Source organism: Rhinoderma darwinii, unplaced genomic scaffold (assembly GCF_050947455.1).
Source record: "Rhinoderma darwinii isolate aRhiDar2 unplaced genomic scaffold, aRhiDar2.hap1 Scaffold_878, whole genome shotgun sequence".
Lineage (NCBI taxonomy): Eukaryota > Metazoa > Chordata > Amphibia > Anura > Rhinodermatidae > Rhinoderma > Rhinoderma darwinii.
The window spans coordinates 37,990-65,495 of record NW_027464448.1 but is presented as its reverse complement, the minus strand read 5'-3'; the positions used below and the strand labels follow the sequence as shown (position 1 = coordinate 65,495).

The following is a 27,506-nucleotide window of genomic DNA, read 5'->3' as shown; positions in this document are numbered from 1 at the left end:
ATCCTGTACTGATCCTGAGTTACATCCTGTATTATACTCCAGAGCTGCACTCACTATTCTGCTGGTGGAGTCACTGTGTACATACATTACTTATCCTGTACTGATCCTGAGTTATATCCTGTATTATACTCCAGAGCTGCACTCACTATTCTGCTGGTGGAGTCACTGTGTACATACATTACATTACTTATCCTGTACTGATCCTGAGTTATATCCTGTATTATACTCCAGAGCTGTACTCACTATTCTGCTGGTGGAGTCACTGTGTACATACATTACATTACTTATCCTGTACTGATCCGGAGTTACATCCTGTATTATACTCCAGAGCTGTACTCACTATTCTGCTGGTGGAGTCACTGTGTACATACATTACATTACTTATCCTGTACTGATCCTGAGTTACATCCTGTATTATACTCCAGAGCTGCACTCACTATTCTGCTGGTGGAGTCACTGTGCACATACATTACATGACTTATCCTGTACTGATCCGGAGTTACATCCTGTATTATACTCCAGAGCTCTGGAGTATAAGGCTATGTTCACACGGGGTCTTTTGCCGAGTTTTTTGACGCGGAAACCGCGTCGCAAAACTCGGCAGAAACGGCCCGAGAACGCCTCCCATTGATTTCAATGGGAGGCGTCGGCGTCTTTTTCCCGCGAGCAGTAAAACTGCCTCGCGGGAAAAAGAAGCGACATGCCCTATCTTCGGGCGCTTCCGCCTCCGACCTCCCATTGACTTCAATGGGAGGCAGGAGAAAGCGTGTTTTCTGCCCGCGGCGCTCAATGGCCGCGGGCGAAAAACGGCGCGATCATTGCTATTCACACGGAGTATTTTGGGGGAGGAATATCTGCCTCAAAATTCCGTTTGGAGCTTTGAGGCAGATATTCCTCCCCCAAAATACTCCGTGTGAACATAGCCTTATATAGGATGTAACTCAGGATCAGTACAGGATATGTAATGTATCCAAAAAAGAGAACGTGAAGCAGCACTCAGATAAAGTGAATTTATTCATCCAACATGGAACCACAACGTTTCACCTCCTCTATGAAGGCATTTTCAAGGATATGTAATGTATGTACCCAGTGACTCCACCAGCAGAATAGTGAGTGCAGCTCTGGAGTATGATACAGGATGTAACTCCGGGTCAGTACAGGATAAGTAATAAGGGGGCATGATGTAACTTTGCGAAACAAAGTTCTCATTAGGGTCAGAGGAAAGTTGGATGACGACACCCTATAGGGTCTGTAATAAGGCAATTAGAAGCTGCTGAAGTTTAAGGAAATCTTAAAACTGCTGAATAGACTTTATGAACTGATAATTACAGGTCGTTATTTATGTATTTTTTTGCCACGGGAGCTATTTTACCCAGGAACCCCTATGGCGTACAATATGGGCGCTCAGGAGGTGTGCAGGAGAATGATGAGTTAATGCTCTTCCTCAGGTTTTTGCTGGTGACTACTTGCCATGGAGTCATGTGTAATAATGGCGGACGTCACTGATAATCTATTTCTTCTCTCTAGTCCCAACACGACGCTGCGTCTCCGCTTCAACCACTTTGCCACAGAGTGCAGCTGGGATCATCTGTACGTGTACGATGGAGACTCCATATACGCCCCGCTGGTCGCTGCATTCAGGTAACTACAACTTCATCATTCACAGGGCATCACTAGCTCCAATACAGCATTGTTTCCTCTTACTTAAGGCCCTCACTGAAACATTGCAGCAAACCTGCAACTGTGTAAGGATATTAATCCTCAGTGATACATTGTCACCTGCCCAGATCTTCCGCTACGTCATTGCGGCCTGATACGGACCTGCAGGAAGTACGTGGGGCTCCCCAGGCCAAGTGTAACATGGCGGAAGGATTGTGTTTGGCGCCGCTTTTCTCTGATTTATCACAACCATTGCACTTTACTCCTGTTCTCACAATTAAGGTCCCAATATAAAATTCTCTTGATCTCCAAGAACAGAAGAGAAAGGTGATGGCGGCCTAAGAAGTGCGTCCTAATCACCGTATTTACCATATTCATTATACCGACCCCGAGCGTCTCGGCACGTTACATGGAGAGGCTCATTATACACCGGAGAACATAGGGGATGTCTATGACCTCTCTGCCTAATCCCCCCTGCATGGTGACGGTGCTGTGATCGCTGGTAACGTGGAGCCGAGGATTAGGATTTACTTATATTTTATAGTCCAGCGTCTGGAGCTGCGGGGTTATCATTAACGTGATCCGAACACCACCGATTAACATCAAATACAATATATCCCTGTATATCCTTCACTGGTAGATGGAAGGAAACCGGAGAAGACAGATGTGGGTACAGGGGGCAATGTCTGAGTCCTCTGCTGCCACTTATTATCTGCTATAATGGTAAGGTAATAGCGGGGGACTGGGATTATGATGGATTAAAGGGGTAACCAAGCAACAGACATTACCGATCCACTTGTAGCCTTATAGTAGTTATATTCTTGTATATAGGAGCAGTATTATAGTAGTTATATTCTTGTATATAGGAGCAGTATTATAGTAGTTATATTCTTGTATATAGGGGGCAGTATTATAGTATTATATTCTTGTATATAGGAGCAGTATTAGTCGTTATATTCTTGTATATAGGAGCAGTATTATAGTAGTTACATTCTTGTATATAGGGGGCAGTATTATAGTAGTTATATTCTTGTATATAGGGACAGTATTATAGTAGATATATTCTTGTATATAGGGGGCAGTATTATAGTAGTTATATTCTTGTATATAGGAGCAGTATTATAGTAGTTACATTCTTGTATATAGGGGGCAGTATTATAGTAGTTATATTCTTGTATATAGGAGCAGTATTATAGTAGTTATATTCTTGTATATAGGGGGCAGTATTATAATAGTTATATTCTTGTATATAGGGGCAGTATTATAGTAGTTATATTATTGTATATAGGGGGCATTATTATCGTAGTTATATTCTTGTATATAGAGAGCAGTATTATAGTAGTTATATTCTTGTATATAGTAGAAAGTATTATAGTAGTTATATTCTTGTATATAGGGGCAGTATTATAGTAGTTATATTCTTGTATATAGGGGCAGTATTATAGTAGTGATATTCTTGTATATAGGAGCAGTATTATAGTAGTTATATTCTTGTATACAGGGGTAGTATTATAGTAGTGATATTCTTGTATATAGGAAGCAGTATTATAGTAGTTATATTCTTGTATATAGGAGCAGTATTATAGTAGTTATATTCTTGTATATAGGGAGCAGTATTATAGTAGTTATATTCTTGTATATAGGAGGCAGTATTATAATAGCTATATTCTTGTATATAGTGGCAGTATTATAGTAGTTCTATTCTTGTACATAGGGGCAGTATTATAATAGTTATATTCTTGTATATAGGGGACAGTATTATAGTTATATTCTTGTATATAGGAGCAGTATTATAGTAGTTATATTCTTGTATATAGGAGCAGTATTATAGTAGTTATATTCTTGTATATAGGGGGCAGTATAAAGTAGTTATATTCTTGTATATAGGAGCAGTATTATAGTAGTGATATTCTTGTATATAGGAAGCAGTATTATAGTAGTTATATTCTTGTATGTAGGAGCAGTATTATAGTAGTTATATTCTTGTATATAGGGAACAGTATTATAGTAGTTATATTCTTGTATATAGGGAGCAGTATTATAGTAGTTATATTCTTGTATATAGGAGGCAGTATTATAGTAGTTATATTCTTGTATATAGGGGCAGTATTATAGTAGTTATATTCTCGTATATAGGAGCAGTATTATAGTAGTTATATTCTTGTATATAGGGGCAGTATTATAGTAGTTATATTCTTGTATATAGTTGCAGTATTATAGTAGTTATATTCTTGTACATAGGGGCAGTATTATAATAGTTATATTCTTGTATATAGGGGACAGTATTATAGTTATATTCTTGTATATAGGAGTAGTATTATAGTAGTTATATTCTTGTATATAGGGGCAGTATTATAGTAGTTATATTCTTGTATATAGGGGCAGTATTATAGTAGTTATATTCTTGTATATAGGGGACAGTATTATAGTAGTTATATTCTTGTATATATGAACAGTATTATAGTACCGTAGGTATATTCTTGTATATGGGGGCAGTATTATAGTAGTTATATTCTTGTATATAGGGGGCAGTATTATAGTAGTTATATTCTTGTATATAGGGGCAGTATTATAGTAGTTATATTCTTGTATATAGGGGGCAGTATTATAGTAGTTATATTCTTGTATATAGGGAGCAGTATTATAGCAGTTATATTCTTGTATATAGGAGCAGTATTATAGTAGTTATATTCTTGTATATAGGGGCAGTATTATAGTAGTTATATTCTTGTATATAGGGGCAGTATTATAGTAGTTATATTCTTGTATATAGGGGACAGTATTATAGTAGTTATATTCTTGTATATAGGGGACAGTATTATAGTAGTTATATTCTTGTATATAGGAGCAGTATTATAGTAGTTATATTGTATATAGGGGACAGTATTATTGTAGTTATATTCTTGTATATATGAGCAGTATTATAGTAGGTATATTCTTGTATAAGGGGGCAGTATTATAGTAGTGATATTCTTGTATAAGGGGGCAGTATTATAGTAGTGATATTCTTGTATATAGGAGCAGTATTATAGTAGTTATATTCTTGTATATAGGAGCAGTATTATAGTAGTTATATTCTTGTATATAGGGAGCAGTATTATAGTAGTTATATTCTTGTATATAGGGGGCAGTATTATAGTAGTTATATTCTTGTATATAGGGGCAGTATTATAGTAGTTATATTCTTGTATATAGGGGGCAGTATTATAGTAGTTATATTCTTGTATATAGGGAGCAGTATTATAGCAGTTATATTCTTGTATATATGAGCAGTATTATAGTAGGTATATTCTTGTATATATGAGCAGTATTATAGTAGTTATATTCTTGTATATAGGGGCAGTATTATAGTAGTTATATTGTTGTATATAGGGGCAGTATTATAGTAGTTATATTCTTGTATATAGGGGCAGTATTATAGTAGTTATATTCTTGTATATAGGGGGCAGTATTATAGTAGTTATATTCTTGTATATAGGGGGCAGTATTATAGTAGTTATATTCTTGTATATAGGGGGCAGTATTATAGCAGTTATATTCTTGTATATAGGGGCAGTATTATAGTAGTTATATTCTTGTATATAGGAGCAGTATTATAGTAGTTATATTCTTGTATATAGGGAGCAGTATTATAGTAGTTATATTCTTGTATATAGGGGCAGTATTATAGTAGTTATATTCTTGTGTATAAGGGGCAGTATTATAGTAGTTATATTCTTGTATATAGGGGCAGTATTATAGTAGTTATATTCTTGTATATAGGGGGCAGTATTATAGTAGTTATATTCTTGTATATAGGGGACAGTATTATAGTAGTTATACTTGTATATAGGGGCAGTATTATAGTAGTTATATTCTTGTATATAGGGGACAGTATTATAGTAGTTATATTCTTGTATATAGGAGCAGTATTATAGTAGTTATATTCTTGTATATAGGGGACAGTATTATTGTAGTTATATTCTTGTATATATGAGCAGTATTATAGTAGGTATATTCTTGTATAAGGGGGCAGTATTATAGTAGTTATATTCTTGTATATAGGGGGCAGTATTATAGTAGTTATATTCTTGTATATAGGGGACAGTATTATAGTAGTTATATTGTATATAGGGGACAGTATTATAGTAGTTATATTCTTGTATATAGGGGACAGTATTATAGTAGTTATATTCTTGTATATAGGAGCAGTATTATAGTAGTTATATTCTTGTATATAGGGGGCAGTATTATAGTAGGTATATTCTTGTATAAGGGGGCAGTATTATAGTAGTGATATTCTTGTATATAGGAGCAGTATTATAGTAGTTATATTCTTGTATATAGGAGGAGTATTATAGTAGTTATATTCTTGTATATAGGGAGCAGTATTATAGTAGTTATATCCTTGTATATAGGGAGCAGTATTATAGTAGTTATATTCTTGTATATAGGAGTAGTATTATAGTAGTTATATTCTTGTATATAGGGGGCAGTATTATAGTAGTTATATTCTTGTATATAAGGGCAGTATTATAGTAGTTATATTCTTGTATATAGGGGGGCAGTATTATAGTAGTTATATTCTTGTATATAGGGGGCAGTATTATAGTAGTTATATTCTTGTATATAGGGGGCAGTATTATAGTAGTTATATTCTTGTATATAGGGAGCAGTATTATAGCAGTTATATTCTTGTATATATGAGCAGTATTATAGTAGGTATATTCTTGTATATATGAGCAGTATTATAGTAGTTATATTCTTGTATATAGGGGCAGTGTTATTGTAGTTATATTGTTGTATATAGGGGCAGTATTATAGTAGTTATATTCTTGTATATAGCGGCAGTATTATAGTAGTTATATTGTATATAGGAGCTGTATTATAGTAGTTATATTCTTGTATATAGGAACAGTATTATAGTAGTTATATTCTTGTATATAGGGGCAGTATTATAGTAGTTATATTCTTGTATATAGGGGCAGTATTATAGTAGTTATATTCTTGTATATAGGAGCAGTATTACAGTAGTTATATTCTTGTACATAGGGGGCAGTATTATAGTAGTTATATTCTTGTATATAGGGGCAGTATTATAGTAGTTATATTCTTGTATATAGGGGGCAGTATTATAGTAGTTATATTCTTGTATATAGGGGGCAGTATTATAGTAGTTATATTCTTGTATATAGGGGGCAGTATTATAGCAGTTATATTCCTGTATATAGGGGCAGTATTATAGTAGTTGTATTCTTGTATATAGGAGCAGTATTATAGTAGTTATATTCTTGTATATAGGGAGCAGTATTATAGTAGTTATATTCTTGTATATAGGGGCAGTATTATAGTAGTTATATTCTTGTATATAGGAGGCAGTATTATAGTAGTTATATTCTTGTGTATATGGGGCAGTATTATAGTAGTTATATTCTTGTATATAGGGGCAGTATTATAGTAGTTATATTCTTGTATATAGGGGGCAGTATTATAGCCGTTATATTCTTGTATATAGGGAGCAGTATTATAGCAGTTATATTCTTGTATATATGAGCAGTATTCTAGTAGGTATATTCTTGTATAAGGTGGCAGTATTATAGTAGTTATATTCTTGTATATAGGAGGCAGTATTATAGTAGTTATATTCTTGTATATAGGGAGCAGTATTATAGTAGTTATATTCTTGTATACAGGGGCAGTATTATAGTAGTTATATTCTTGTATATAGGAGCAGCATTATAGCAGTTATATTCTTGTATATATGGAGCAGTATTATAGTAGTTATATTCTTGTATATAGGGGGCAGTATTATAGTAGTTTTATTCTTGTATATAGGGGCAGTATTATAGTAGTTTTATTCTTGTATATAGGGGCAGTATTATAGTAGTTATATTCTTGTATATAGGGGGCAGTATTATAGTAGTTATATTCTTGTATACAGGGGCAGTATTTTAGTAGTTATATTCTTGTATATAGGGAGCAGTATTATAGTAGTTATATTCTTGTATATAGGGGCAGTATTATAGTAGTTATATTCTTGTATATAGGAGGCAGTATTATAGTAGTTCTATTCTTGTGTATAAGGGGCAGTATTATAGTAGTTATATTCTTGTATATAGGGGCAGTATTATAGTAGTTATATTCTTGTATATAGGGGGCAGTATTATAGCCGTTATATTCTTGTATATAGGGAGCAGTATTATAGCAGTTATATTCTTGTATATATGAGCAGTATTATAGTAGGTATATTCTTGTATAAGGGGGCAGTATTATAGTAGTTATATTCTTGTATATAGGAGGCAGTATTATAGTAGTTATATTCTTGTATATAGGGGGCAGTATTATAGTAGTTATATTCTTGTATATAGGGGGCAGTATTATAGTAGTTATATTCTTGTATACAGGGGCAGTATTATAGTAGTTATATTCTTGTATATAGGAGCAGCATTATAGCAGTTATATTCTTGTATATAGGGAGCAGTATTATAGTAGTTATATTCTTGTATATAGGGGGCAGTATTATAGTAGTTTTATTCTTGTATATAGGAGCAGTATTATAGTAGTTTTATTCTTGTATATAGGGGCAGTATTATAGTAGTTATATTCTTGTATATAGGGGCAGTATTATAGTAGTTATATTCTTGTATATAGGGGGCAGTATTATAGTAGTTATATTCTTGTATATAGGGGGCAGTATTATAGTAGTTTTATTCTTGTATATAGGGGCAGTATTATAGTAGTTATATTCTTTTATATAGGGGGCAGTATTATAGTAGTTATATTCTTGTATACAGGGGCAGTATTATAGTAGTTATATTCTTGTATATAGGAGCAGCATTATAGTAGTTATATTCTTGTATATAGGGAGCAGTATTATAGTAGTTATATTCTTGTATATAGGGGGCAGTATTATAGTAGTTTTATTCTTGTATATAGGGGCAGTATTATAGTAGTTTTATTCTTGTATATAGGGGCAGTATTATAGCAGTTATATTCTTGTATATAGGGGGCAGTATTATAGCCGTTATATTCTTGTATATAGGGAGCAGTATTATAGCAGTTATATTCTTGTATATATGAGCAGTATTATAGTAGGTATATTCTTGTATAAGGTGGCAGTATTATAGTAGTTATATTCTTGTATATAGGAGGCAGTATTATAGTAGTTATATTCTTGTATATAGGGGGCAGTATTATAGTAGTTATATTCTTGTATACAGGGGCAGTATTATAGTAGTTATATTCTTGTATATAGGAGCAGCATTATAGCAGTTATATTCTTGTATATATGGAGCAGTATTATAGTAGTTATATTCTTGTATATAGGGGGCAGTATTATAGTAGTTTTATTCTTGTATATAGGGGCAGTATTATAGTAGTTTTATTCTTGTATATAGGGGCAGTATTATAGTAGTTATATTCTTGTATATAGGGGGCAGTATTATAGTAGTTATATTCTTGTATACAGGGGCAGTATTATAGTAGTTATATTCTTGTATATAGGGAGCAGTATTATAGTAGTTATATTCTTGTATATAGGGGCAGTATTATAGTAGTTATATTCTTGTATATAGGAGGCAGTATTATAGTAGTTATATTCTTGTGTATAAGGGGCAGTATTATAGTAGTTATATTCTTGTATATAGGGGCAGTATTATAGTAGTTATATTCTTGTATATAGGGGGCAGTATTATAGCCGTTATATTCTTATATATAGGGAGCAGTATTATACAGTTATATTCTTGTATATATGAGCAGTATTATAGTAGGTATATTCTTATATAAGGGGGCAGTATTATAGTAGTTATATTCTTGTATATAGGAGGCAGTATTATAGTAGTTATATTCTTGTATATAGGGGGCAGTATTAGGCCTCATTTACACGAGCGTGTGCGTTTTGCGCGCGCAAAAAACGCTGCGTTTTGCGCGCGTTTGTATGGCGTATGCACTGCGTATACGCAGCCTTGTTGCGTTTTAAACGCGCAAAAGGCATTTGACAGCTCCGTGTGTCATGATGCGCGGCTGCGTGATTTTCACGCAGCCGCCATCATAGAGATGAGGTAGTCGAGGCCCGTCACTGTCCAAGGTGCTGAAAGAGCTAACTGATCGGCAGTAACTCTTTCAGCACCCTCGACAGTGAATGCCGATCACAATATACACCAACCTGTGAATAAAAAAAGACTTTCATACTTACCAAGAACTTCCTGCTTCCCCCAGTCCGGGCTCCCGGCCGTTGCCTTGGTGACGCGTCCCTCTCTTGCCATCCGGCCCCACCTCCCAGGATGACGCCGCAGTCCATGAGACCGCTGCAGCCTGTGATTGGCTGCAGCCTGTGCTTGGCCTGTGATTGGCTGCAGCTGTCATTTGGACTGAACTGTCATCCCGGGAGGTCGGACCGGAGTTATCGGTAAGTCAGAACGTCTTTTTTTTTTTACAGGTTCATGGATTTTCGGAGCGGAAGTCACTGTCCATGGTGCTGAACCAGTTTAACGCTTTCAGCACCGTGGACAGTGACTGTCTCCTGACGTCGCGTACCCGAACATTTTTTACCGGTTTCGGTCAAAACGAGTTTGGCCGAACCCGGTGAAGTTCGGTGCGCTCATCTCGAATTTGACACTCCGTTTGGATGTTTGTAAACAGAAAAGCACGTGGTGCTTTTCTGTTTACATTCAGGAGTTTGACAGCTCTTGCGCGAATCACGCAGTTCGCACGGAAGTGCTTCCGTGCGGCATGCGTGGTTTTCACGCACCCATTGACTTCAATGGGTGCGTGAGTGCGCGAAAAACGCACGATTATAGAACATGTCGTGAGTTTTTTTCTGCGCACACGCGCTGAGCGCAATTCACGCATCGTCTAAACAGCCCCATTGACTAATATAGGTGCGTACGACATGCGTGCAAAGCACGCGCGTCGCACGCGCGTATAATACGTTCGTGTAAACGAGGCCTTATAGTAGTTATATTCTTGTATACAGGGGCAGTATTATAGTAGTTATATTCTAGTATATAGGGGCAGTATTATAGTAGTTATATTCTAGTATATAGGAGGCAGTATTATAGTAGTTATATTCTTGTATACAGGGGCAGTATTATAGTAGTTATATTCTAGTATATAGGGGCAGTATTATAGTAGTTATATTCTTGTATATAGGGGCAGTATTATAGTAGTTATATTCTTGTATATAGGGGGCAGTATTATAGTAGTTATATTCTTGTATATAGGGGCAGTATTATAGTAGTTATATTCTAGTATATAGGGGCAGTATTATAGTAGTTATATTCTAGTATATAGGGGCAGTATTATAGTAGTTATATTCTTGTATATAGGAGCAGCATTATAGCAGTTATATTCTTGTATATAGGGAGCAGTATTATAGTAGTTATATTGTATATAGGGGGCAGTATTATAGTAGTTTTATTCTTGTATATAGGGGCAGTATTATAGTAGTTTTATTCTTGTATATAGGGGCAGTATTATAGTAGTTATATTCTTGTATATAGGGGGCAGTATTATAGTAGTTATATTCTTGTATACAGGAGCAGTATTATAGTAGTTATATTCTTGTATATAGGAGCAGCATTATAGCAGTTATATTCTTGTATATAGGGAGCTGTATTATAGTAGTTATATTCTTGTATATAGGGGGCAGTATTATAGTAGTTTTATTCTTGTATATAGGGGCAGTATTATAGTAGTTTTATTCTTGTATATAGGGGCAGTATTATAGTAGTTATATTCTTGTATATAGGAACAGTATTATAGTAGTTATATTCTTGTATATAGGAGCAGTATTATAATAGTTATATTCTTGTATAGAGGAGCAGTATTATAGTAGTTATATTCTTGTATATAAGGGGCAGTATTATAGTAGTTATATTCTTGTATATAGGGGGCAGTATTATAGTAGTTATATTCTTGTATATAGGAGCAGTATTATAGTAGTTGTATTCCTGTATATAGTGGCAGTATTATAGTAGTTATATTCTTGCATATAGGAGCAGTATTATAGTAGTTATATTCCTGTATATAGTGGCAGTATTATAGTAGTTATATTCTTGTATATAGGGGCAGTATTATAGTAGTTATATTCTTGTATATAGGGGGACAGTATTATAGTAGTTATATTCTTGTATATAGGGGCAGTATTATAGTAGTTATATTCTTGTATATAGGGGGCAGTATTATAGTAGTTATATTCTTGTATATAGGGGGCAGTATTATAGTAGTTATATTCTTGTATATAGGAGTAGTATTATAGTAGTTATATTCTTGTATATAGGGGCAGTATTATAGTAGTTATATACCTGTATATAGGAGCAGTATTATAGTAGTTATATACCTGTATATAGGAGTAGTATTATAGTAGTTATATTCTTGTATATAGGGGCAGTATTATAGTAGTTATATACCTGTATATAGGAGCAGTATTATAGTAGTTATACTCTTGTATATAGGAGCAGTATTATAGTAGTTATATTCTTGTATATAGGAGCAGTATTATAGTAGTTATATTCTTGTATATAGGGTCAGTATTATAGTAGTTATATTCTTGTATGTAGGAGCAGTATTATAGTAGTCATATTCTTGTATATGGGGGGGCAGTATTATAGTAGTTATATTCTTGTATATATGAGCAGTATTATAGTAGTTATATTCTTGTATATAGGGGGCAGTGTTATAGTAGTTATATTCTTGTATATAGGGGCAGTATTATAGTAGTTATATTCTTGTATATAGGGAGCAGTATTATAGTAGTTATATTCTTGTATATAGGGGGCAGTATTATAGTAGTTATATTCTTGTATATAGGAGCAGTATTATAGTAGTTATATTCTTGTATATAGGGGCAGTATTATAGTAGTTATATTCTTGTATATAGGGGGCAGTATTATAGTAGTTATATTCTTGTATATAGGGGGCAGTATTATAGTAGGTATATTCTTGTATAAGGGGGCAGTATTATACGTCACGATTTGTCCTAACATGTGTTTGGGTGTTGTATGTAAACATGTTCCTTACGGTGCTTGGCGTTGGTCCTCGGTACTTGTTCATTACTCTTGTTTCTCACCTGTCCGTGGTTGCACAGGTTAGTGCTTGTAGATGTCTGGTTTACGCTGGATAGAGGCCAGCTATAGTAATGTCACCCCCTCGCTGCCAGCTTCTTCTTGGTGTCAGATGCCATATGACACTCGGTTCTGGAGTCATTTAGTCATTTATAAGTGTGTAAATGGTCCCAGGTCGGTCGCATTGATTGAGATAAGTTGACCCGCTTAAATCTTACTTACGGATTGGAAGACGATGCCTGAAAAGTTTCATTTACAATTATTTTAGATCTTCTCTGTCAAATTGTGCTGCAATTGTGAATGTGGTCATAGTGCTGCAGTGAATTTTTACATAATATATATTACACGCTTGGAGACCGTTGAATTATACGATACCTGAGTGTTTATATAGACGTTTACTACTCCTTTATGTATTTTCTGAATCCTTTGGCAAGGCTGGACGTAGCAGCCCCCTCCCCATATTTGCAGCATACAGACTGTAGCTCTAGTGCCCCTGTATATATCATAACCAGAATAAACCACACACAGGGTATCCCCATCACTGGTTGCATTATGGCCTTCTGTGCTACAGCCCAGTCTAAATTTCTACAATTGCCACTATATTTGTCTTTCTGACCCGAGTTTTGAGTACTTTGTCATGTCTCTAAACTAAAATTCTGATTTTAAAAAACGATCACAGATAAAATGGACCTACTTTGTTTAGTTTCTTTACTAATACTTCGTGTTCCTTTCTTATATTCTTTACATAGCTGCTTTCAAAATTCTATTGGTTGCCCTTGGAAACAGACAGCAGTTTAGCTCCACTCTGTTGTCAGACATGTGATCCAGCAGTTTATCTGTAACTTTCTCTCTGAATAGTAAACTCACAGAATTCTAATTGTAGCTTTCTGTCTGTACAGAGAATAAAACATGTAATTAAGCATTAGAACAATATAAATAAAATAAAGTTTTTAATTACATTTTTTTAACCAAATTAGGGTCCATTCTGACGTGGCGATTGAGGAGTTGTTTAAACCGCATCCGAAAACTGTAATGAAAGACAATGTTACCGAGACACCTCAGTCGCCAGTAATCCAAATCCGGTGGACCTCTTGAGACTGTGGTGTTGTGGTAGACCTTCACTACCTTTGATGCAGGCAGCGCAACACAGCGATCCTAGGCTGTGCGACCAGCCAACAACCAGGATCGAAAAACGATCGATAACGATTTCATCATTAACGGGAGGGACCGCCCTGGGCCTAAGAAAGGCTGTCCTGAGAATGCCTGATTGGATGTACCTTATAATGCCTTGTAATACAGAGGTTGCAGCTTCCTCTATTGTGGGCACCCAGCATAGAGCTCGCCCGTTACGTTATTGATTTATTAATAATTTGGAAATTTAGATTATTGATTTAATTTCCAGTCCGCTCAGGGCCTAATATATTACTGTAATATCACTGTAGTGAGTTTTCTCCATACTGGTATTACTGGGAACTGATGGTCTGTGGCTCACTATTTTATCCTGTAGTTAAGGCACCTCCTATGCAGTAACCATTAGGCTGGGGTCACACATTGCGGTTCAGGAACACATCCAGTTTGCAATTTAACCTTCGAATTCGAGAAGTTTCGTAGAAACAATATTATAAAGCCGTGTGTGTAGTCCAGCCTATCTAGTATCCAGCAGCACAATACACCTGTCATTCAGTTGCTCTAATGCTGCCCTCTAGTGGTAATGGGAGGGATACTCTGATAACATTCAGTGTGTACAGCACTGCTGTAAAGAGAGATCTGAGTAACAGGATTTGTCTGGATTATAGTGACGTATTATTCTGCGGGAAAGACTTATTTATAACTTGTTTTCTGGAATATTACAAAGAAACCTTCAATTTTATAAGATGAGACGTGATCGAGTTGTGTGGGGTCGCAGATGCTGGATTGCCCTGTCTGACCAGTGGTTTCTTCTATGCTTCTTGATCCCGTTCTATAAGATGATATTTATATACATGTTGGCTGGGCGATCACGAGGATCTGCAGCGATTTGTAATAATGCTTGTTTCTAAGGTGATGAGCTGCTCATCAGTGCGTTTAGTACCGGCGTTATATGACTGTGTGCATGACGTGGGATGTGGCTCCTTGTCTGAACTACATTAGGGTCTCTGCTTTCATTGTACATGTCGCCTTAGGCTAAGGCCTTGTTTAGATGACGGTAGAATACGTCCTTTAAAACAACGGCCGTCACATGGACGCATGCATTTCAATGGGGCCGCTCACGCGGCTGTTTCAATAGACAGTGTGAAAGGTCCATTGAAATATAGTACACGTCCTATTTTCTTCAGTTTTCACGGATCCCTCCATAGACTCAAGTCTATAAGAGATTCGTGAAAACCGGACGTGCACAGGGGCAACGCCGACGTGAAAAACGGCCGTTTTATCCGTCCGAGTCTCCCCACGTTTGTGTGAATCTTGTCTAAGTTCACACTAGCGTTAGTCCTACGTTTACCTCTCTTCCGTCAGTGGAAGAAAGATCGAAAGATTAAACGCAAAGTAACGATTCCGTTAGAATTACCTTTGATTTCAATGGTAATTCTTTTGTATCAGTTTCTTTCTGTTTTTCTTTGCTCGCTAGGTTTCCTTTTTTTTTCATGGAAACAAAAGTTCTGCAGACTGCACTTTTTGCGTCCGTCAAAATAAAAAACGGAAACCTAGCGAACGGAGGCAAACGCAAAGCAACTGAAATAAAAGAATTACCATTGAAATCAATGGTAATTCTAACGGAACCGTTGCTTTCCGTTTAATGTTTCGATCCTCTCTTCCACTGACGGAAGAGAGGTAAATCTATACGAACGCTAGTGTGAACTAAGGCTTTGTTCATATCTGCGTTGGGGTCCCATTCTGACGTTCCATCGGAGCGTTCTGACGGAAACGACGGAACGGGACACCAACGCAGATGTGAACAAAGCCTAATTCATGTATTTCGATACTATGCTCTGCGGCCGCGCAGCTAAGGCTGTATTCACATCAGCGTTGCCCTTCTGGTCGGAGGTTTCCGTCGGATTAACCCCTCAACGGAAACGCAAACGGAAACCTAACTTCCGTTTGCGTCACCATCGATATCAATGGTGACGGAAACGTTGCGAAAAGTTTCCGTTTGTCGCCGTTGTGACAGGGTTCCGTAGTTTTAGACGGAATCGATAGCGCAGCTGCAGCCCCGCTCTAACGGCGGAGGTCAGAGAAACCTCTCATCGCCGCCTCTCATCCCAGTGATCCGATCGAGGGACATACCATATATGGGCAGACAGCCCAGAGTTCATTGAAGGACCCCAGGGATGTCTGACCATATTTCCTGTTGAAAGGGCTTACTGAGGTATCCTAACAACTGCCTGTGTGCTATCAGTATATAGATATATGCCTGTGCACTATCAGTATATAGATATATGCCTGTGTACTATCAGTGTATAGATATATGCCTGTGTACTATCAGTATATAGATATATGCCTGTGTACTATCAGTATATAGATATATGCCTGTGTGCTATCAGTATATAGATATATGCCTGTGTGCTATCAGTATATAGATATATGCCTGTGTGCTATCAGTATATAGATATATGCCTGTGTGCTATCAGTATATAGATATATGCCTGTGTACTATCAGTATATAGATATATGCCTGTGTACTATCAGTATATAGATATATGCCTGTGTGCTATCAGTATATAGATATATGCCTGTGTGCTATCAGTGTATAGATGTATGCCCGTGTACTATCAGTATATAGATATATGCCCGTGTACTATCAGTATATAGATATATGCCCGTGTACTATCAGTATATAGATATATGCCTGTGTACTATCAGTATATAGATATATGCCTGTGTACTATCAGTATATAGATATATGCCCGTGTACTATCAGTATATAGATATATGCCTGTGTACTATCAGTATATAGATATATGCCTGTGTGCTATCAGTATATAGATATATGCCTGTGTGCTATCAGTATATAGATATATGCCTGTGTGCTATCAGTATATAGATATATGCCTGTGTGCTATCAGTGTATAGATGTATGCCTGTGTACTATCAGTATATAGATATATGCCTGTGTACTATCAGTATATAGATATATGCCTGTGTGCTATCAGTATATAGATATATGCCTGTGTGCTATCAGTATATAGATATATGCCTGTGTACTATCAGTATATAGATATATGCCTGTGTACTATCAGTATATAGATATATGCCTGTATACTATCAGTATATAGATGTATGCCTGTGTACTATCAGTATATAGATATATGCCTGTGTACTATCAGTATATAGATATATGCCTGTGTACTATCAGTATATAGATATATGCCTGTGTGCTATCAGTATATAGATATATGCCTGTGTGCTATCAGTATATAGATATATGCCTGTGTACTATCAGTATATAGATATATGCCTGTGTACTATCAGTATATAGATGTATGCCTGTGTGCTATCAGTATATAGATATATGCCTGTGTGCTATCAGTATATAGATATATGCCTGTGTGCTATCAGTATATAGATGTATGCCTGTGTACTATCAGTATATAGATATATGCCTGTGTACTATCAGTATATAGATATATGCCTGTGTACTATCAGTATATAGATATATGCCTGTGTACTATCAGTATATAGATATGTGCCTGTGTACTATCAGTATATAGATATATGCCTGTGTACTATCAGTATATAGATGTATGCCTGTGTGCTATCAGTATATAGATATATGCCTGTGTGCTATCAGTATATAGATATATGCCTGTGTGCTATCAGTATATAGATATATGCCTGTGTACTATCAGTATATAGATGTATGCCTGTGTACTATCAGTATATAGATATATGCCTGTGTGCTATCAGTATATAGATATATGCCTGTGTACTATCAGTATATAGATATATGCCTGTGTACTATCAGTATATAGATATATGCCTGTATACTATCAGTATATAGATATATGCCTGTGTACTATCAGTATATAGATATATGCCTGTGTACTATCCGTATATAGATATATGCCTGTGTACTATCAGTATATAGATATATGCCTGTGTACTATCAGTGTATAGATATATGCCTGTGTACTATCAGTATATAGATATATGCCTGTATACTATCAGTATATAGATATATGCCCGTGTACTATCAGTATATAGATATATGCCCGTGTACTATCAGTATATAGATATATGCCTGTGTACTATCAGTATATAGATATATGCCTGTGTGCTATCAGTATATAGATATATGCCTGTGTACTATCAGTATATAGATATATGCCTGTGTACTATCAGTATATAGATATATGCCTGTGTACTATCAGTATATAGATATATGCCTGTGTACTATCAGTATATAGATATATGCCTGTGTACTATCAGTATATAGATATATGCCTGTGTACTATCAGTATATAGATATATGCCTGTGTACTATCAGTGTATAGATATATGCCTGTGTACTATCAGTATATAGATATATGCCTGTGTACTATCAGTATATAGATATATGCCTGTGTGCTATCAGTATATAGATATATGCCTGTGTACTATCAGTATATAGATATATGCCTGTGTACTATCAGTATATAGATATATGCCTGTATACTATCAGTATATAGATATATGCCTGTGTACTATCAGTATATAGATATATGCCTGTGTACTATCAGTATATAGATATATGCCTGTGTACTATCAGTATATAGATATATGCCTGTGTACTATCAGTATATAGATATATGCCTGTGTACTATCAGTATATAGATATATGCCTGTGTGCTATCAGTATATAGATATATGCCTGTGTGCTATCAGTATATAGATATATGCCTGTGTGCTATCAGTATATAGATATATGCCTGTGTACTATCAGTATATAGATATATGCCTGTGTACTATCAGTATATAGATATATGCCTGTGTGCTATCAGTATATAGATATATGCCTGTGTGCTATCAGTATATAGATATATGCCTGTGTACTATCAGTATATAGATATATGCCTGTGTACTATCAGTATATAGATATATGCCTATTCGGTATCGTTGCGACCGTAATAAACTTCTATGGTCATTTATGTTTCCGCCGTTATAAAATAAGAACGTCTTTCTTTCCCTCATTAATGGGAGGCGCGAGGTTTGATGATGACTTTAACCTCCATGTGCTTCACATCAATAGTAATGAACCCCATCATGTCCCTCACACATTAACCCAATGTTGTCCATTATGACTGAGGCGCATGATGGGGTTAATTACTATTAATGTGAGGCACAGGGAGGTTCAGAATTGCTCCCTCCTCCTCCTCGTCTGGTCCGGTGCTGCCGGCGTCCTGGGATGACCGTCCTTGACATGTGACAGCCGCCTCTAATCTCGGACTGCAACGGTCACATGGGATAAAACGTCCTGCCAGGAGGCCGTCAGCGCGGAGACCGTCCCCGGCAGCAGTGACGCTCCACTAGTATTCACTTTTCCTTTTCTTCTCTCATCTGATGTCGGCAGCGGCAATTTTGGCCGAAAGTCTCCACCAAATCATTCTCTACGAAATTGAGTCGGATTTGTTGTTGACTTTTCCTGCAGTAAATCCGTCCCGTGTGTCGCGGAACCGCAGCGGCACGTGGGCGAAACCGCAGCCACACGAGGTGGCGAATGGCCGCGTAATTACCAGCAAAATTGTGCTCAATTTGCCACCACGTGTGGACGCTGCCGGTCTTTTCACCATCAGGGTGTCCGCCTATTTGCTCTCACATTTCGCTTGGTTGTGGTGGCTTCGCCCGGCAGCGGCGGTTCTGTTGGACTTCTGGGCTGCTCCCCCTGCAGGTGCGGTGTTGATGCTGCGGCGCCCCCCCCCCCCATGCAATACTCCACCTAATAGATCCATTGAAAAGAGGTCGCCGTGAAGTGACACAAACCGTTTGAACCAAATGTTCACTTAGAAGGTAATGCTTTATATTTGGATGGAGCTGAGCTGCACTACCAGACACAACCCATGGACAAGTGTGGCGCTGTTTCCGTGTTTCTGGAAGAAAGCAGCCATGTTTTTTGTTTTGTTTTTTAACCGTATACACTTCTTAAAGGTCCGCGTCTCTGGTTATAAATTTACTCTGAAGCCGCCACTACAGGGGAAATATTCCATTGCATGGCGTACACTCCACTGTAATTGTTGGGTGGGCTGCTAAGTTGGGACCCCCTATCTAGAAAGTATTTGGGTGTATAGATGACCCCTATAACTTCTGTAGAGCGACGACCAAGAACTTTTGACTCATGGAACCCGCGTTACATAATCCGTAAACCGATCGTTCTATTTCTTTTCAGTGGACTTATTGTACCGGAGAGTGATGGAAACGACACAGTCCCGGAAGTCTCCACGACCTTGGAATATGCGCTCTTACATTTCTTCAGTGACGCCGCCTACAACCTGACCGGCTTTAATATCAGCTACAGGTAAGAAAGTGTGATGTGCCACGTGTTACCGTGCCACGGACCGCTGCTGGGATCTCCTTCTATCACCATGTGTGGTCTTCCTCTTCTCCTAACCTCTTACTCCTTTTGTAGATGGATCCAAGAAGCAGCCAATTTTAGCAGCCAGTCACAAGGTCACCCAGGTGTCATAGAAATGCATAGCCCCTGCTCTTCTGGTCTTATTTTGATCATTTCATCTAAACCACACGCGGCAGTCCACCACACGCGGCAGTCCACCACACGCGGCAGTCCACCACACGCAGCAGTCCACCACACGCGACTTGCACAAAGCAGAAACTCCCATGGATGGGCACGAGGGTCAGGTAGTGGAAGGCGGCTGCGTCGTCACTAGATGAGATGCCCCTTTTAAACAGAGGAGGTCTAGAATGAGGGGTCCCCGCTCTATCAGGAATGAATACAATTGCCAGTCAGTATAGGTCTGACCTCAGACGTTTGTTGGCATTATCATTGTGAGAAGACCCCCCCCCCCCACCTCTGTACAGAAGTCCTGTTACCGATGCAGGAATATTGTGCCCCATCTAACCATTCCATGTACATTTATATTCCAGAATAGAAACGTGTCCCAACAACTGCTCCGGACAGGGGATCTGTGTGCCTGGGAGCGGCAGCAACGTGTACTGCGACTGCTACGACCAATGGAAGGGAGAGTCCTGTGACATCCCCTACTGCAGGGACGACTGCGGCTACCCCGACCGCGGAAACTGCAGCGTGACCGGCACCAAGAGCTGCGTGTGCAACGACGGCTGGCAGGGTGAGCGTGCCGATGGCCAACACCGTAATCTTAGCTGAACCTCTAGGGGCGGATTATGTTACTGTGTAGAAGGATTAGAGGTGTCGCTGTCTGGCCACAGATTTGGCTGGGTAGACGCTGGAGATCTTGTATTGGCGGATATCGGGGACACTGTGTATTGCGCTGATAGACCTCACATGCAGATAAGAAGTCATAAATTGTCTTGTATGAGAAGATTACTGGTCTTGGAAGATTCTGGATTATCAGACAGTTCTGTCCCAGACTATCAGACGTGATTGCCTGTTTCTATTTTCTGCCGTATTATAATGTCACCATGCCAAACTTATAATGTGTGGGGGTGTATAGGATATAATGGTTATGGGAAACTAGCGATTTTTTTCCCCTCAAAAGAGTATATTTAAGGGGAACCCCTTTAAAATAAGCATCCTTTGAGGACAACCCCTCTTTATATGCCATATTAGAGTATGAGAAGCGGGACACTTTATCAGGACCCTTCTCTATTATCAATGATTCATTTATTGGGGTGACCAGCAGCTTATAGCATATGTGCCCTTTAAAGTGAAGCTCTCCGTTAATAACTGCAGGGGGCGGGCATAGCAGGAAGTCTATGAGGTGCAGCTTCAGCCAATAGCTTCAGATGTCAGAAAAGGGGCGTTATTTTGGCACCTTCTGCGGTACAGTCCAGTAACATGGGCAGCAGTCGTTATTAACTGGAGTGTAAGGGACCTTGGTCCCGAACATGCAGTTTCCAAGGTGCTGTGTACACTGGAGTGAAAGAATTAACGGCCCTGCTATATTTTTAGAACTATTTTACTAATGATGAAAATGGGGTGCCACTTTAACATTTTATAGGTTAAATCTGTGTGAATAGATTCCTTGTCAATTTTTTTGTGACAATTTTGAGTAATTTCATAACTTTTTTTTTCTATATTGATAGCTTCTTTCAAAATTCTGCTGGTTGCCCTTGGAAACAGACAGCAGTTATCTCCACTCTGCTGTCAGACATGTGACCTAATAGCTAAGCTCTGACTGGGTCACCTGAGCTCCCACAATGCACTGCTCTGTAGTAACCGGACTCCAGCAGAATTCCGACTTAACTAGCATGCGGCTAGCCTCGCGTTACGTCCAAGCAGGCAACGGTCTACCTGGGGGTCCCAGTAACAGACCCCACCAATCAGTCTCTTATGACGCTTTCATGGGAAGCCCCTTTAAGTACCTTGTCCCCCTTCCCATACTCCTCGGCACGGAGTCCTATTTAGGTCGTGTTATGTCCCGGATATGTTCACCAACCAATCCGGGGGTCAGTATTTCTTCCACTGTGCAATCATTTCTATTCTCTTGATTTCTTAAGGTCCCGGTTGCTCCATCCCGGTTCCTGCCAACCAGTCGTTCTGGACACGGGAAGAGTTCACTGTTCCCCAGCTGGGCAGAGCGTCCCACAAAGCGGTGGTGCTGGACGACGTCATGTGGATCGTGGGCGGCTACATGTTCAGCCATTCCAATTACCAGATGGTTAACGCGTGAGAACCACATTTTTATTTCTTTTTTTACATTTCTCTTGAAAATCAATCGTCATCATCATTTCTTTCCTTTCTTAATCTGCTTGCTGTCAGTGAATGTGAACATTATACATTTTTCATGTGTGATTTAGAGGATCAGAATACCAGCCTCCGTTATTGGGATAATTTGTGGGGTGCGGTTTCAGCAGTAACTGGATTGTGTCTTGTACAGGTATGACCTGGTCTCTCACGAGTGGCTCCAGTTAAACAGCTCTGTGAACTCTGTCGCCGTTCGCTACGGGCACTCCCTGGCATTATATAAGGTAACATATCAACAGTGCTTACATTCATATTAGTGGTCTACAACCAGCAGCTTTCCATCTCTTCGTTGTAGATACCTGCAGCCACCACTGGGGGAGTCTTAGGCGTTCACTGTAGATGGATTTACCGCATAAAGTCCAGAGATGGTTTTAATAGCTGTTGTAAAGTCACTTCCAGTGTATCTAGCATAAGAATACCTTTTTTTTAGTAGTGAAGTTATAAACTCTGTGACATGCACAAGTATACACTCCCTTAGAAAGCAATGAAAAAATAATGAAATAAACCCAGACTGAGTGGACATGTGCAAGGTTTATATCTGCTGTCTGGATCAGAGCTTTACAGTCCTAAATGGGCTAAGCAGGAGTCTCCTCCGCTATACTGCCATGTTACTACAGAGGCTCTGCCCCTACCCTGACAAGCAGGAAGAAGTCTCCTCCACTATACTGCCATGTTACTACAGAGGCTCTGCTCCTACCCTGACAAGCAGGAAGAAGTCTCCTCTGCTATACTGCCATGTTACTTCAAAGGATCTGCTCCTTCCCTGACAAGCTGAGGAGTCTCCTCCGCTATACTGCCATGTTACTGTAGACGCTCTGCTCCTTCCCTGACAAGCAGGAAGAAGTCTCCTCCACTATACTGCCATGTTACTACAGAGGCTCTGATCCTACCCTGACAAGTAGGAAGAAGTCTCCTCCACTATACTGCCATGTTACTGCAGAGACTCTGCTCCTACCCTGACAAACTGAGAAGGAGTATCCTCCGCTATACTGCCATGTTACTGTAGAGGCTCTGCTCCTACCTTCACCAACTGAGAAGGAGTATCCTCCGCTATACTGCCATGTTACTGTAGAGGCTCTGCTCCTACCTTCACCAACTGAGAAGGAGTATCCTCCACTATACTGCCATGTTACTGTAGAGGCACTGCTCCTACCCTGACAAGCAGGAAGAAGTCTCCTCCACTATACTGCCATGTTACTGCAGAGGCTCTGCTCCTTCCCTGACAAGCAGGGTAGAAAGCTATTTTCTATTGGCTGCTCTGCAGTGAATAGAGGATCACTATGCAGAGACTTGACTGTGGAAAAAGTGACGAAGTATGCATGTCCATCAGCACTCCCCTATGAAGATAAACTTGCACATTGCTATACACTATCAATGCCAGGTGGCACTATACTATGTAAGTAAATGTCATAACTTTTTGCAGGATCTTATTTAACAGCATGTAAATCTCAAACATTTGTTCAGGTCAAGTAATGTTGGATCTGTCATCATAATATTCTATCTGATGTAAGGACATATAGCAGCTTCAGATCCAGACTCCTAGTAGCCAAATGAGCACAAAAAAAGCTGTGTAAATCTATGTCTGGAACTCCCCCTAGTGGTGGCTGCAGGAGCGCTCATTTTATCATTCTTCATTGTACATCTGCAGAGACATAGACGCTTTGCATTATTGTATGAAACTTTCTCCCCCCCCTCCTAGGACAAGATGTACATGTACGGGGGCAAGATGGACTCCACTGGGAACGTATCCAACCAGCTGTGGGTGTTCCACGTTCAAAATGAGTCTTGGGTCCAGCTCTTCCCTACGGCTATAGAGCAATACTCTGTGGTTGGGCACTCCGCTCACATCGTCACACTGAAGGATGGCAGTACGATCATGCTGGTGTTTTTTGGGCACTGCCCCCTGTATGGCTACATCAGCAGCATCCAGCAGTATAACCTGGGTAAGGAGCCCTCATTATTCAGTAGATTCACTTTCTCTTGCTGCGTCCGGTTTATTTCTGACTATATAAATAAGCGCGTTTCCTGGGGTTGCGTCCTGTGCAGGGTCGTCCATGTCTGCACTGAAATCGGAGCCAAGCAGAATTTCGGCTCTAATCCTCTGCAGATATGGACGGTCCTGTATATAATATAACTCTCTGAGAGCTGCTCACTTACTGCAGCCCCATGAACAGATAGTCAATCATTTTTTATATTTCTAATACGCTTTGTGTTACAACTAATCACCACTTTCAAGATTTCTGATTGCTGTCTGTGAATTGCAGCATTCCTGTCTGTGAATTGCAGCTTTGTGGTTTGTGTTCAGATCCCCAAAGCCTAGTATATACTTCTCAAAAGTGACTTTGCTACAATTGTATCCTGTCCAGGCTGATACATGTTATCTGTGCTGATACATTGTAGCAAACTATCAGAGCAGTAGAAAGATTTCTGCTGCTGGTGTTTTGAGCACAGAGGATTGTCTAGAATGCATACAATTGTAACGAACCCTCAGTTGGGAGAAGTAAAACGTCTTTACAGGTTTTCAGATTTGATGAGATATAACCATTTTAAAAAATAAAAAATATTCACTGACAGAAAGCAGAGTTCTTTAAAATGGTGATTTCATTCAAAATTAAAGTATAGTAGATGATTAAGCCATACAATTTTCTCTAGAAAGCGCTGCCCTGTGTGAAGAAGCTCCTATTCTTTCCTCAGTCGGGGGTCCGGCGCAGAGCACCCCCCGATTTATCCCTCATTAGCTGAAAATAAAACAAGAACGGATGTGTTCTCTCTCTGTCACTTTTACATTTGGTACATTTAGTGTTAATTTATTCTCCTCTCCCTGTTTTTTAGATACCAATGTTTGGGACATCGTTAAGACTCAAAGGGCTTTGGTCCAGGGGGGATACGGCCACAGCAGTGTATATGATGAGAACACCCGATCCATCTATATCCATGGAGGATACAAGGCCTTTACTGCAAACAAGTATCGCCTCGCTGATGACCTGTACAAGTACGAGGTGGACACCCACATATGGTAAGTCATAGGGGGGGGAGGGTGTACTGTCACCAGCGCCTGCAACATCACTGGGATTTACTATAGAACAGCTCCCCCTGGTGGTCGACCATGCGTATACGTGGTGTAACATCCATAACATTGGATACAGAAGTGATCAATGATTCTACCGAGTCCTGGCAGTGACGGGGTTAATTGTAATGGCTGATTTCGTCATGCGTCTCCATATTTCAGCACTTGCTTCATCTTTTCTTTGTTCCCGTCATCCAGGAGTATCCTGAAAGACAGCAGGTTTTTCCGTTACCTGCACACGGCGGTGATCGTCAGCGGCACCATGCTGGTGTTTGGCGGGAACACCCACAACGACACGTCCATGAGCTACGGAGCCAAGTGTTTCTCTAAAGACTTCATGGCGTACGACATCGGTGAGTGCAGACGCTGACGACCTGTGCGGGACAATCACCTGCCGGGAAGATCATTGTCAGCCCCTCCCCCCAAACCTCGGCCTGAAACGAGGGGAAAATTCTATCGAGTACAATTCCTCGCATTTGTCATCCATGATATGTAATAGGTCCTGGATTATCAAATGTTCTGGATTATTGAATATTGTATACAATGTACTTGATTTGTGGATTGTCTGTGCCCTATAAGGGGGGTATCTGGAGGCCAGTGGGCACCGGGGCTATTTCATAGGAAGCTCCTGTATTTTTGGCGGCTCCAGTCCTAATAGTTCTATTTTTTAGTTGTGAGGTTTTAGTGCAGAGATCTCCCGAGTATAATTTGGGATTATTTGGCCTCGCACGCTGGAGAGGTTGCGGCTCCTTGGGGTGCCGTGATGGGTACGGTGGTGCAATGTCGCTATATAACCGGTAAACAAGGTTAATTGTCTCTGCCGTGTTGTAGGCGCCGGGTAATTAGTTGTTCTTATTACTAGGGAATTCTTAATTATTTTATTTTTGGAGAAATATTCCACTACTTGAATCCATGTGATATTCTCTTAAAGGTGTAGTACGGGATTAGAAAGAGGTGATCTTCTCCTTTTTAGACAGCGCCACTCTCGTCCCTTGGCTGTGTCTGGTATTGCAGCTCCGCTGCGTGTGCATAATTGAAGTCTATGTACCTGAAATACATTCAATATATAATGTAAAGGCGGCCATAGACATTACTTGGCTTAGGTCCACACGATAAACTAAGGTATAAGCAATTTTAGTTGAGTGAGGTGGTGATCGGAGGCTGACAGACACAGATGGTGCCGCTTATCTCCAATGAGGGGGAAAAAAAGGTATTGAACATTTAAAATCCAACGCTACCCACATCTGTTTCCCTCTACTCCATCAGAAGGCATTGGGGTATGGCTGACGGCACCCATAGATTAACGGAGGGTCCTTCTTTTCCGGATTATCAGACGTTCTAGATTATCGGACAATAGTTTAAAGGAAACTCAACGTATCTATTATCCCACGTATATATTTTTTCTCTTTTTGGTTTAGCCTGTGACAACTGGCACCTCCTGCCTCCTCCTACTCTGGATCATGATGTCAATCGCTTCGGTCACACCGCCGTCTTGAAAAACAGGTAAAATTCTAAACTCTTATGTGCCAGACTGTAATATTGATGATCTATCCTGAGGATCGGCCATCAGTGTCTGATCGGTGGGGATCTGCTGCCCGTCAATGCGGTGCGGAAGAGCGGCCAACCCCTTCATTGTTTACCCAGGCACAGCGCCGTACATTTGTTGTGGCTGTGCCGGGTACTGCAGCTCGGTCCCAGAAAACCCAGGCGCAACAAGGCCCGCGTACGGTCCATCAATCAGTGGAAATGTTGCGGAGTCTCCTCTTCTCTGCTCCAGTCCTGTAGACCTTTCCGTGGACTCCATTTTTGTACGTTGCGCGTTGTATGTCCTGGCGGTTTATTCTGCGCCTCCCGTTCTTGTGTTTGATTTCTACCTTAACGTTCT

The 27,506-nt window shown here is 39.2% G+C and overlaps 1 protein-coding gene across 1 annotated transcript in view; it reads left to right on the top strand.

Annotated features, from left to right (window-relative positions):
• LOC142731921 (attractin-like) overlaps positions 1–27,506 on the top strand; it is a 105,064-nt gene that overhangs the window by 50,439 nt on the left and 27,119 nt on the right. The window contains exons 3-11 of the mRNA XM_075849470.1: positions 1,528–1,641; positions 20,038–20,166; positions 20,754–20,956; positions 22,308–22,476; positions 22,688–22,778; positions 24,254–24,497; positions 25,387–25,570; positions 25,820–25,974; positions 27,040–27,124. Coding sequence (XP_075705585.1) covers positions 1,528–1,641; positions 20,038–20,166; positions 20,754–20,956; positions 22,308–22,476; positions 22,688–22,778; positions 24,254–24,497; positions 25,387–25,570; positions 25,820–25,974; positions 27,040–27,124 — 1,374 coding nt within the window. The remainder of the gene's footprint in view (positions 1–1,527; positions 1,642–20,037; positions 20,167–20,753; positions 20,957–22,307; positions 22,477–22,687; positions 22,779–24,253; positions 24,498–25,386; positions 25,571–25,819; positions 25,975–27,039; positions 27,125–27,506) is intronic.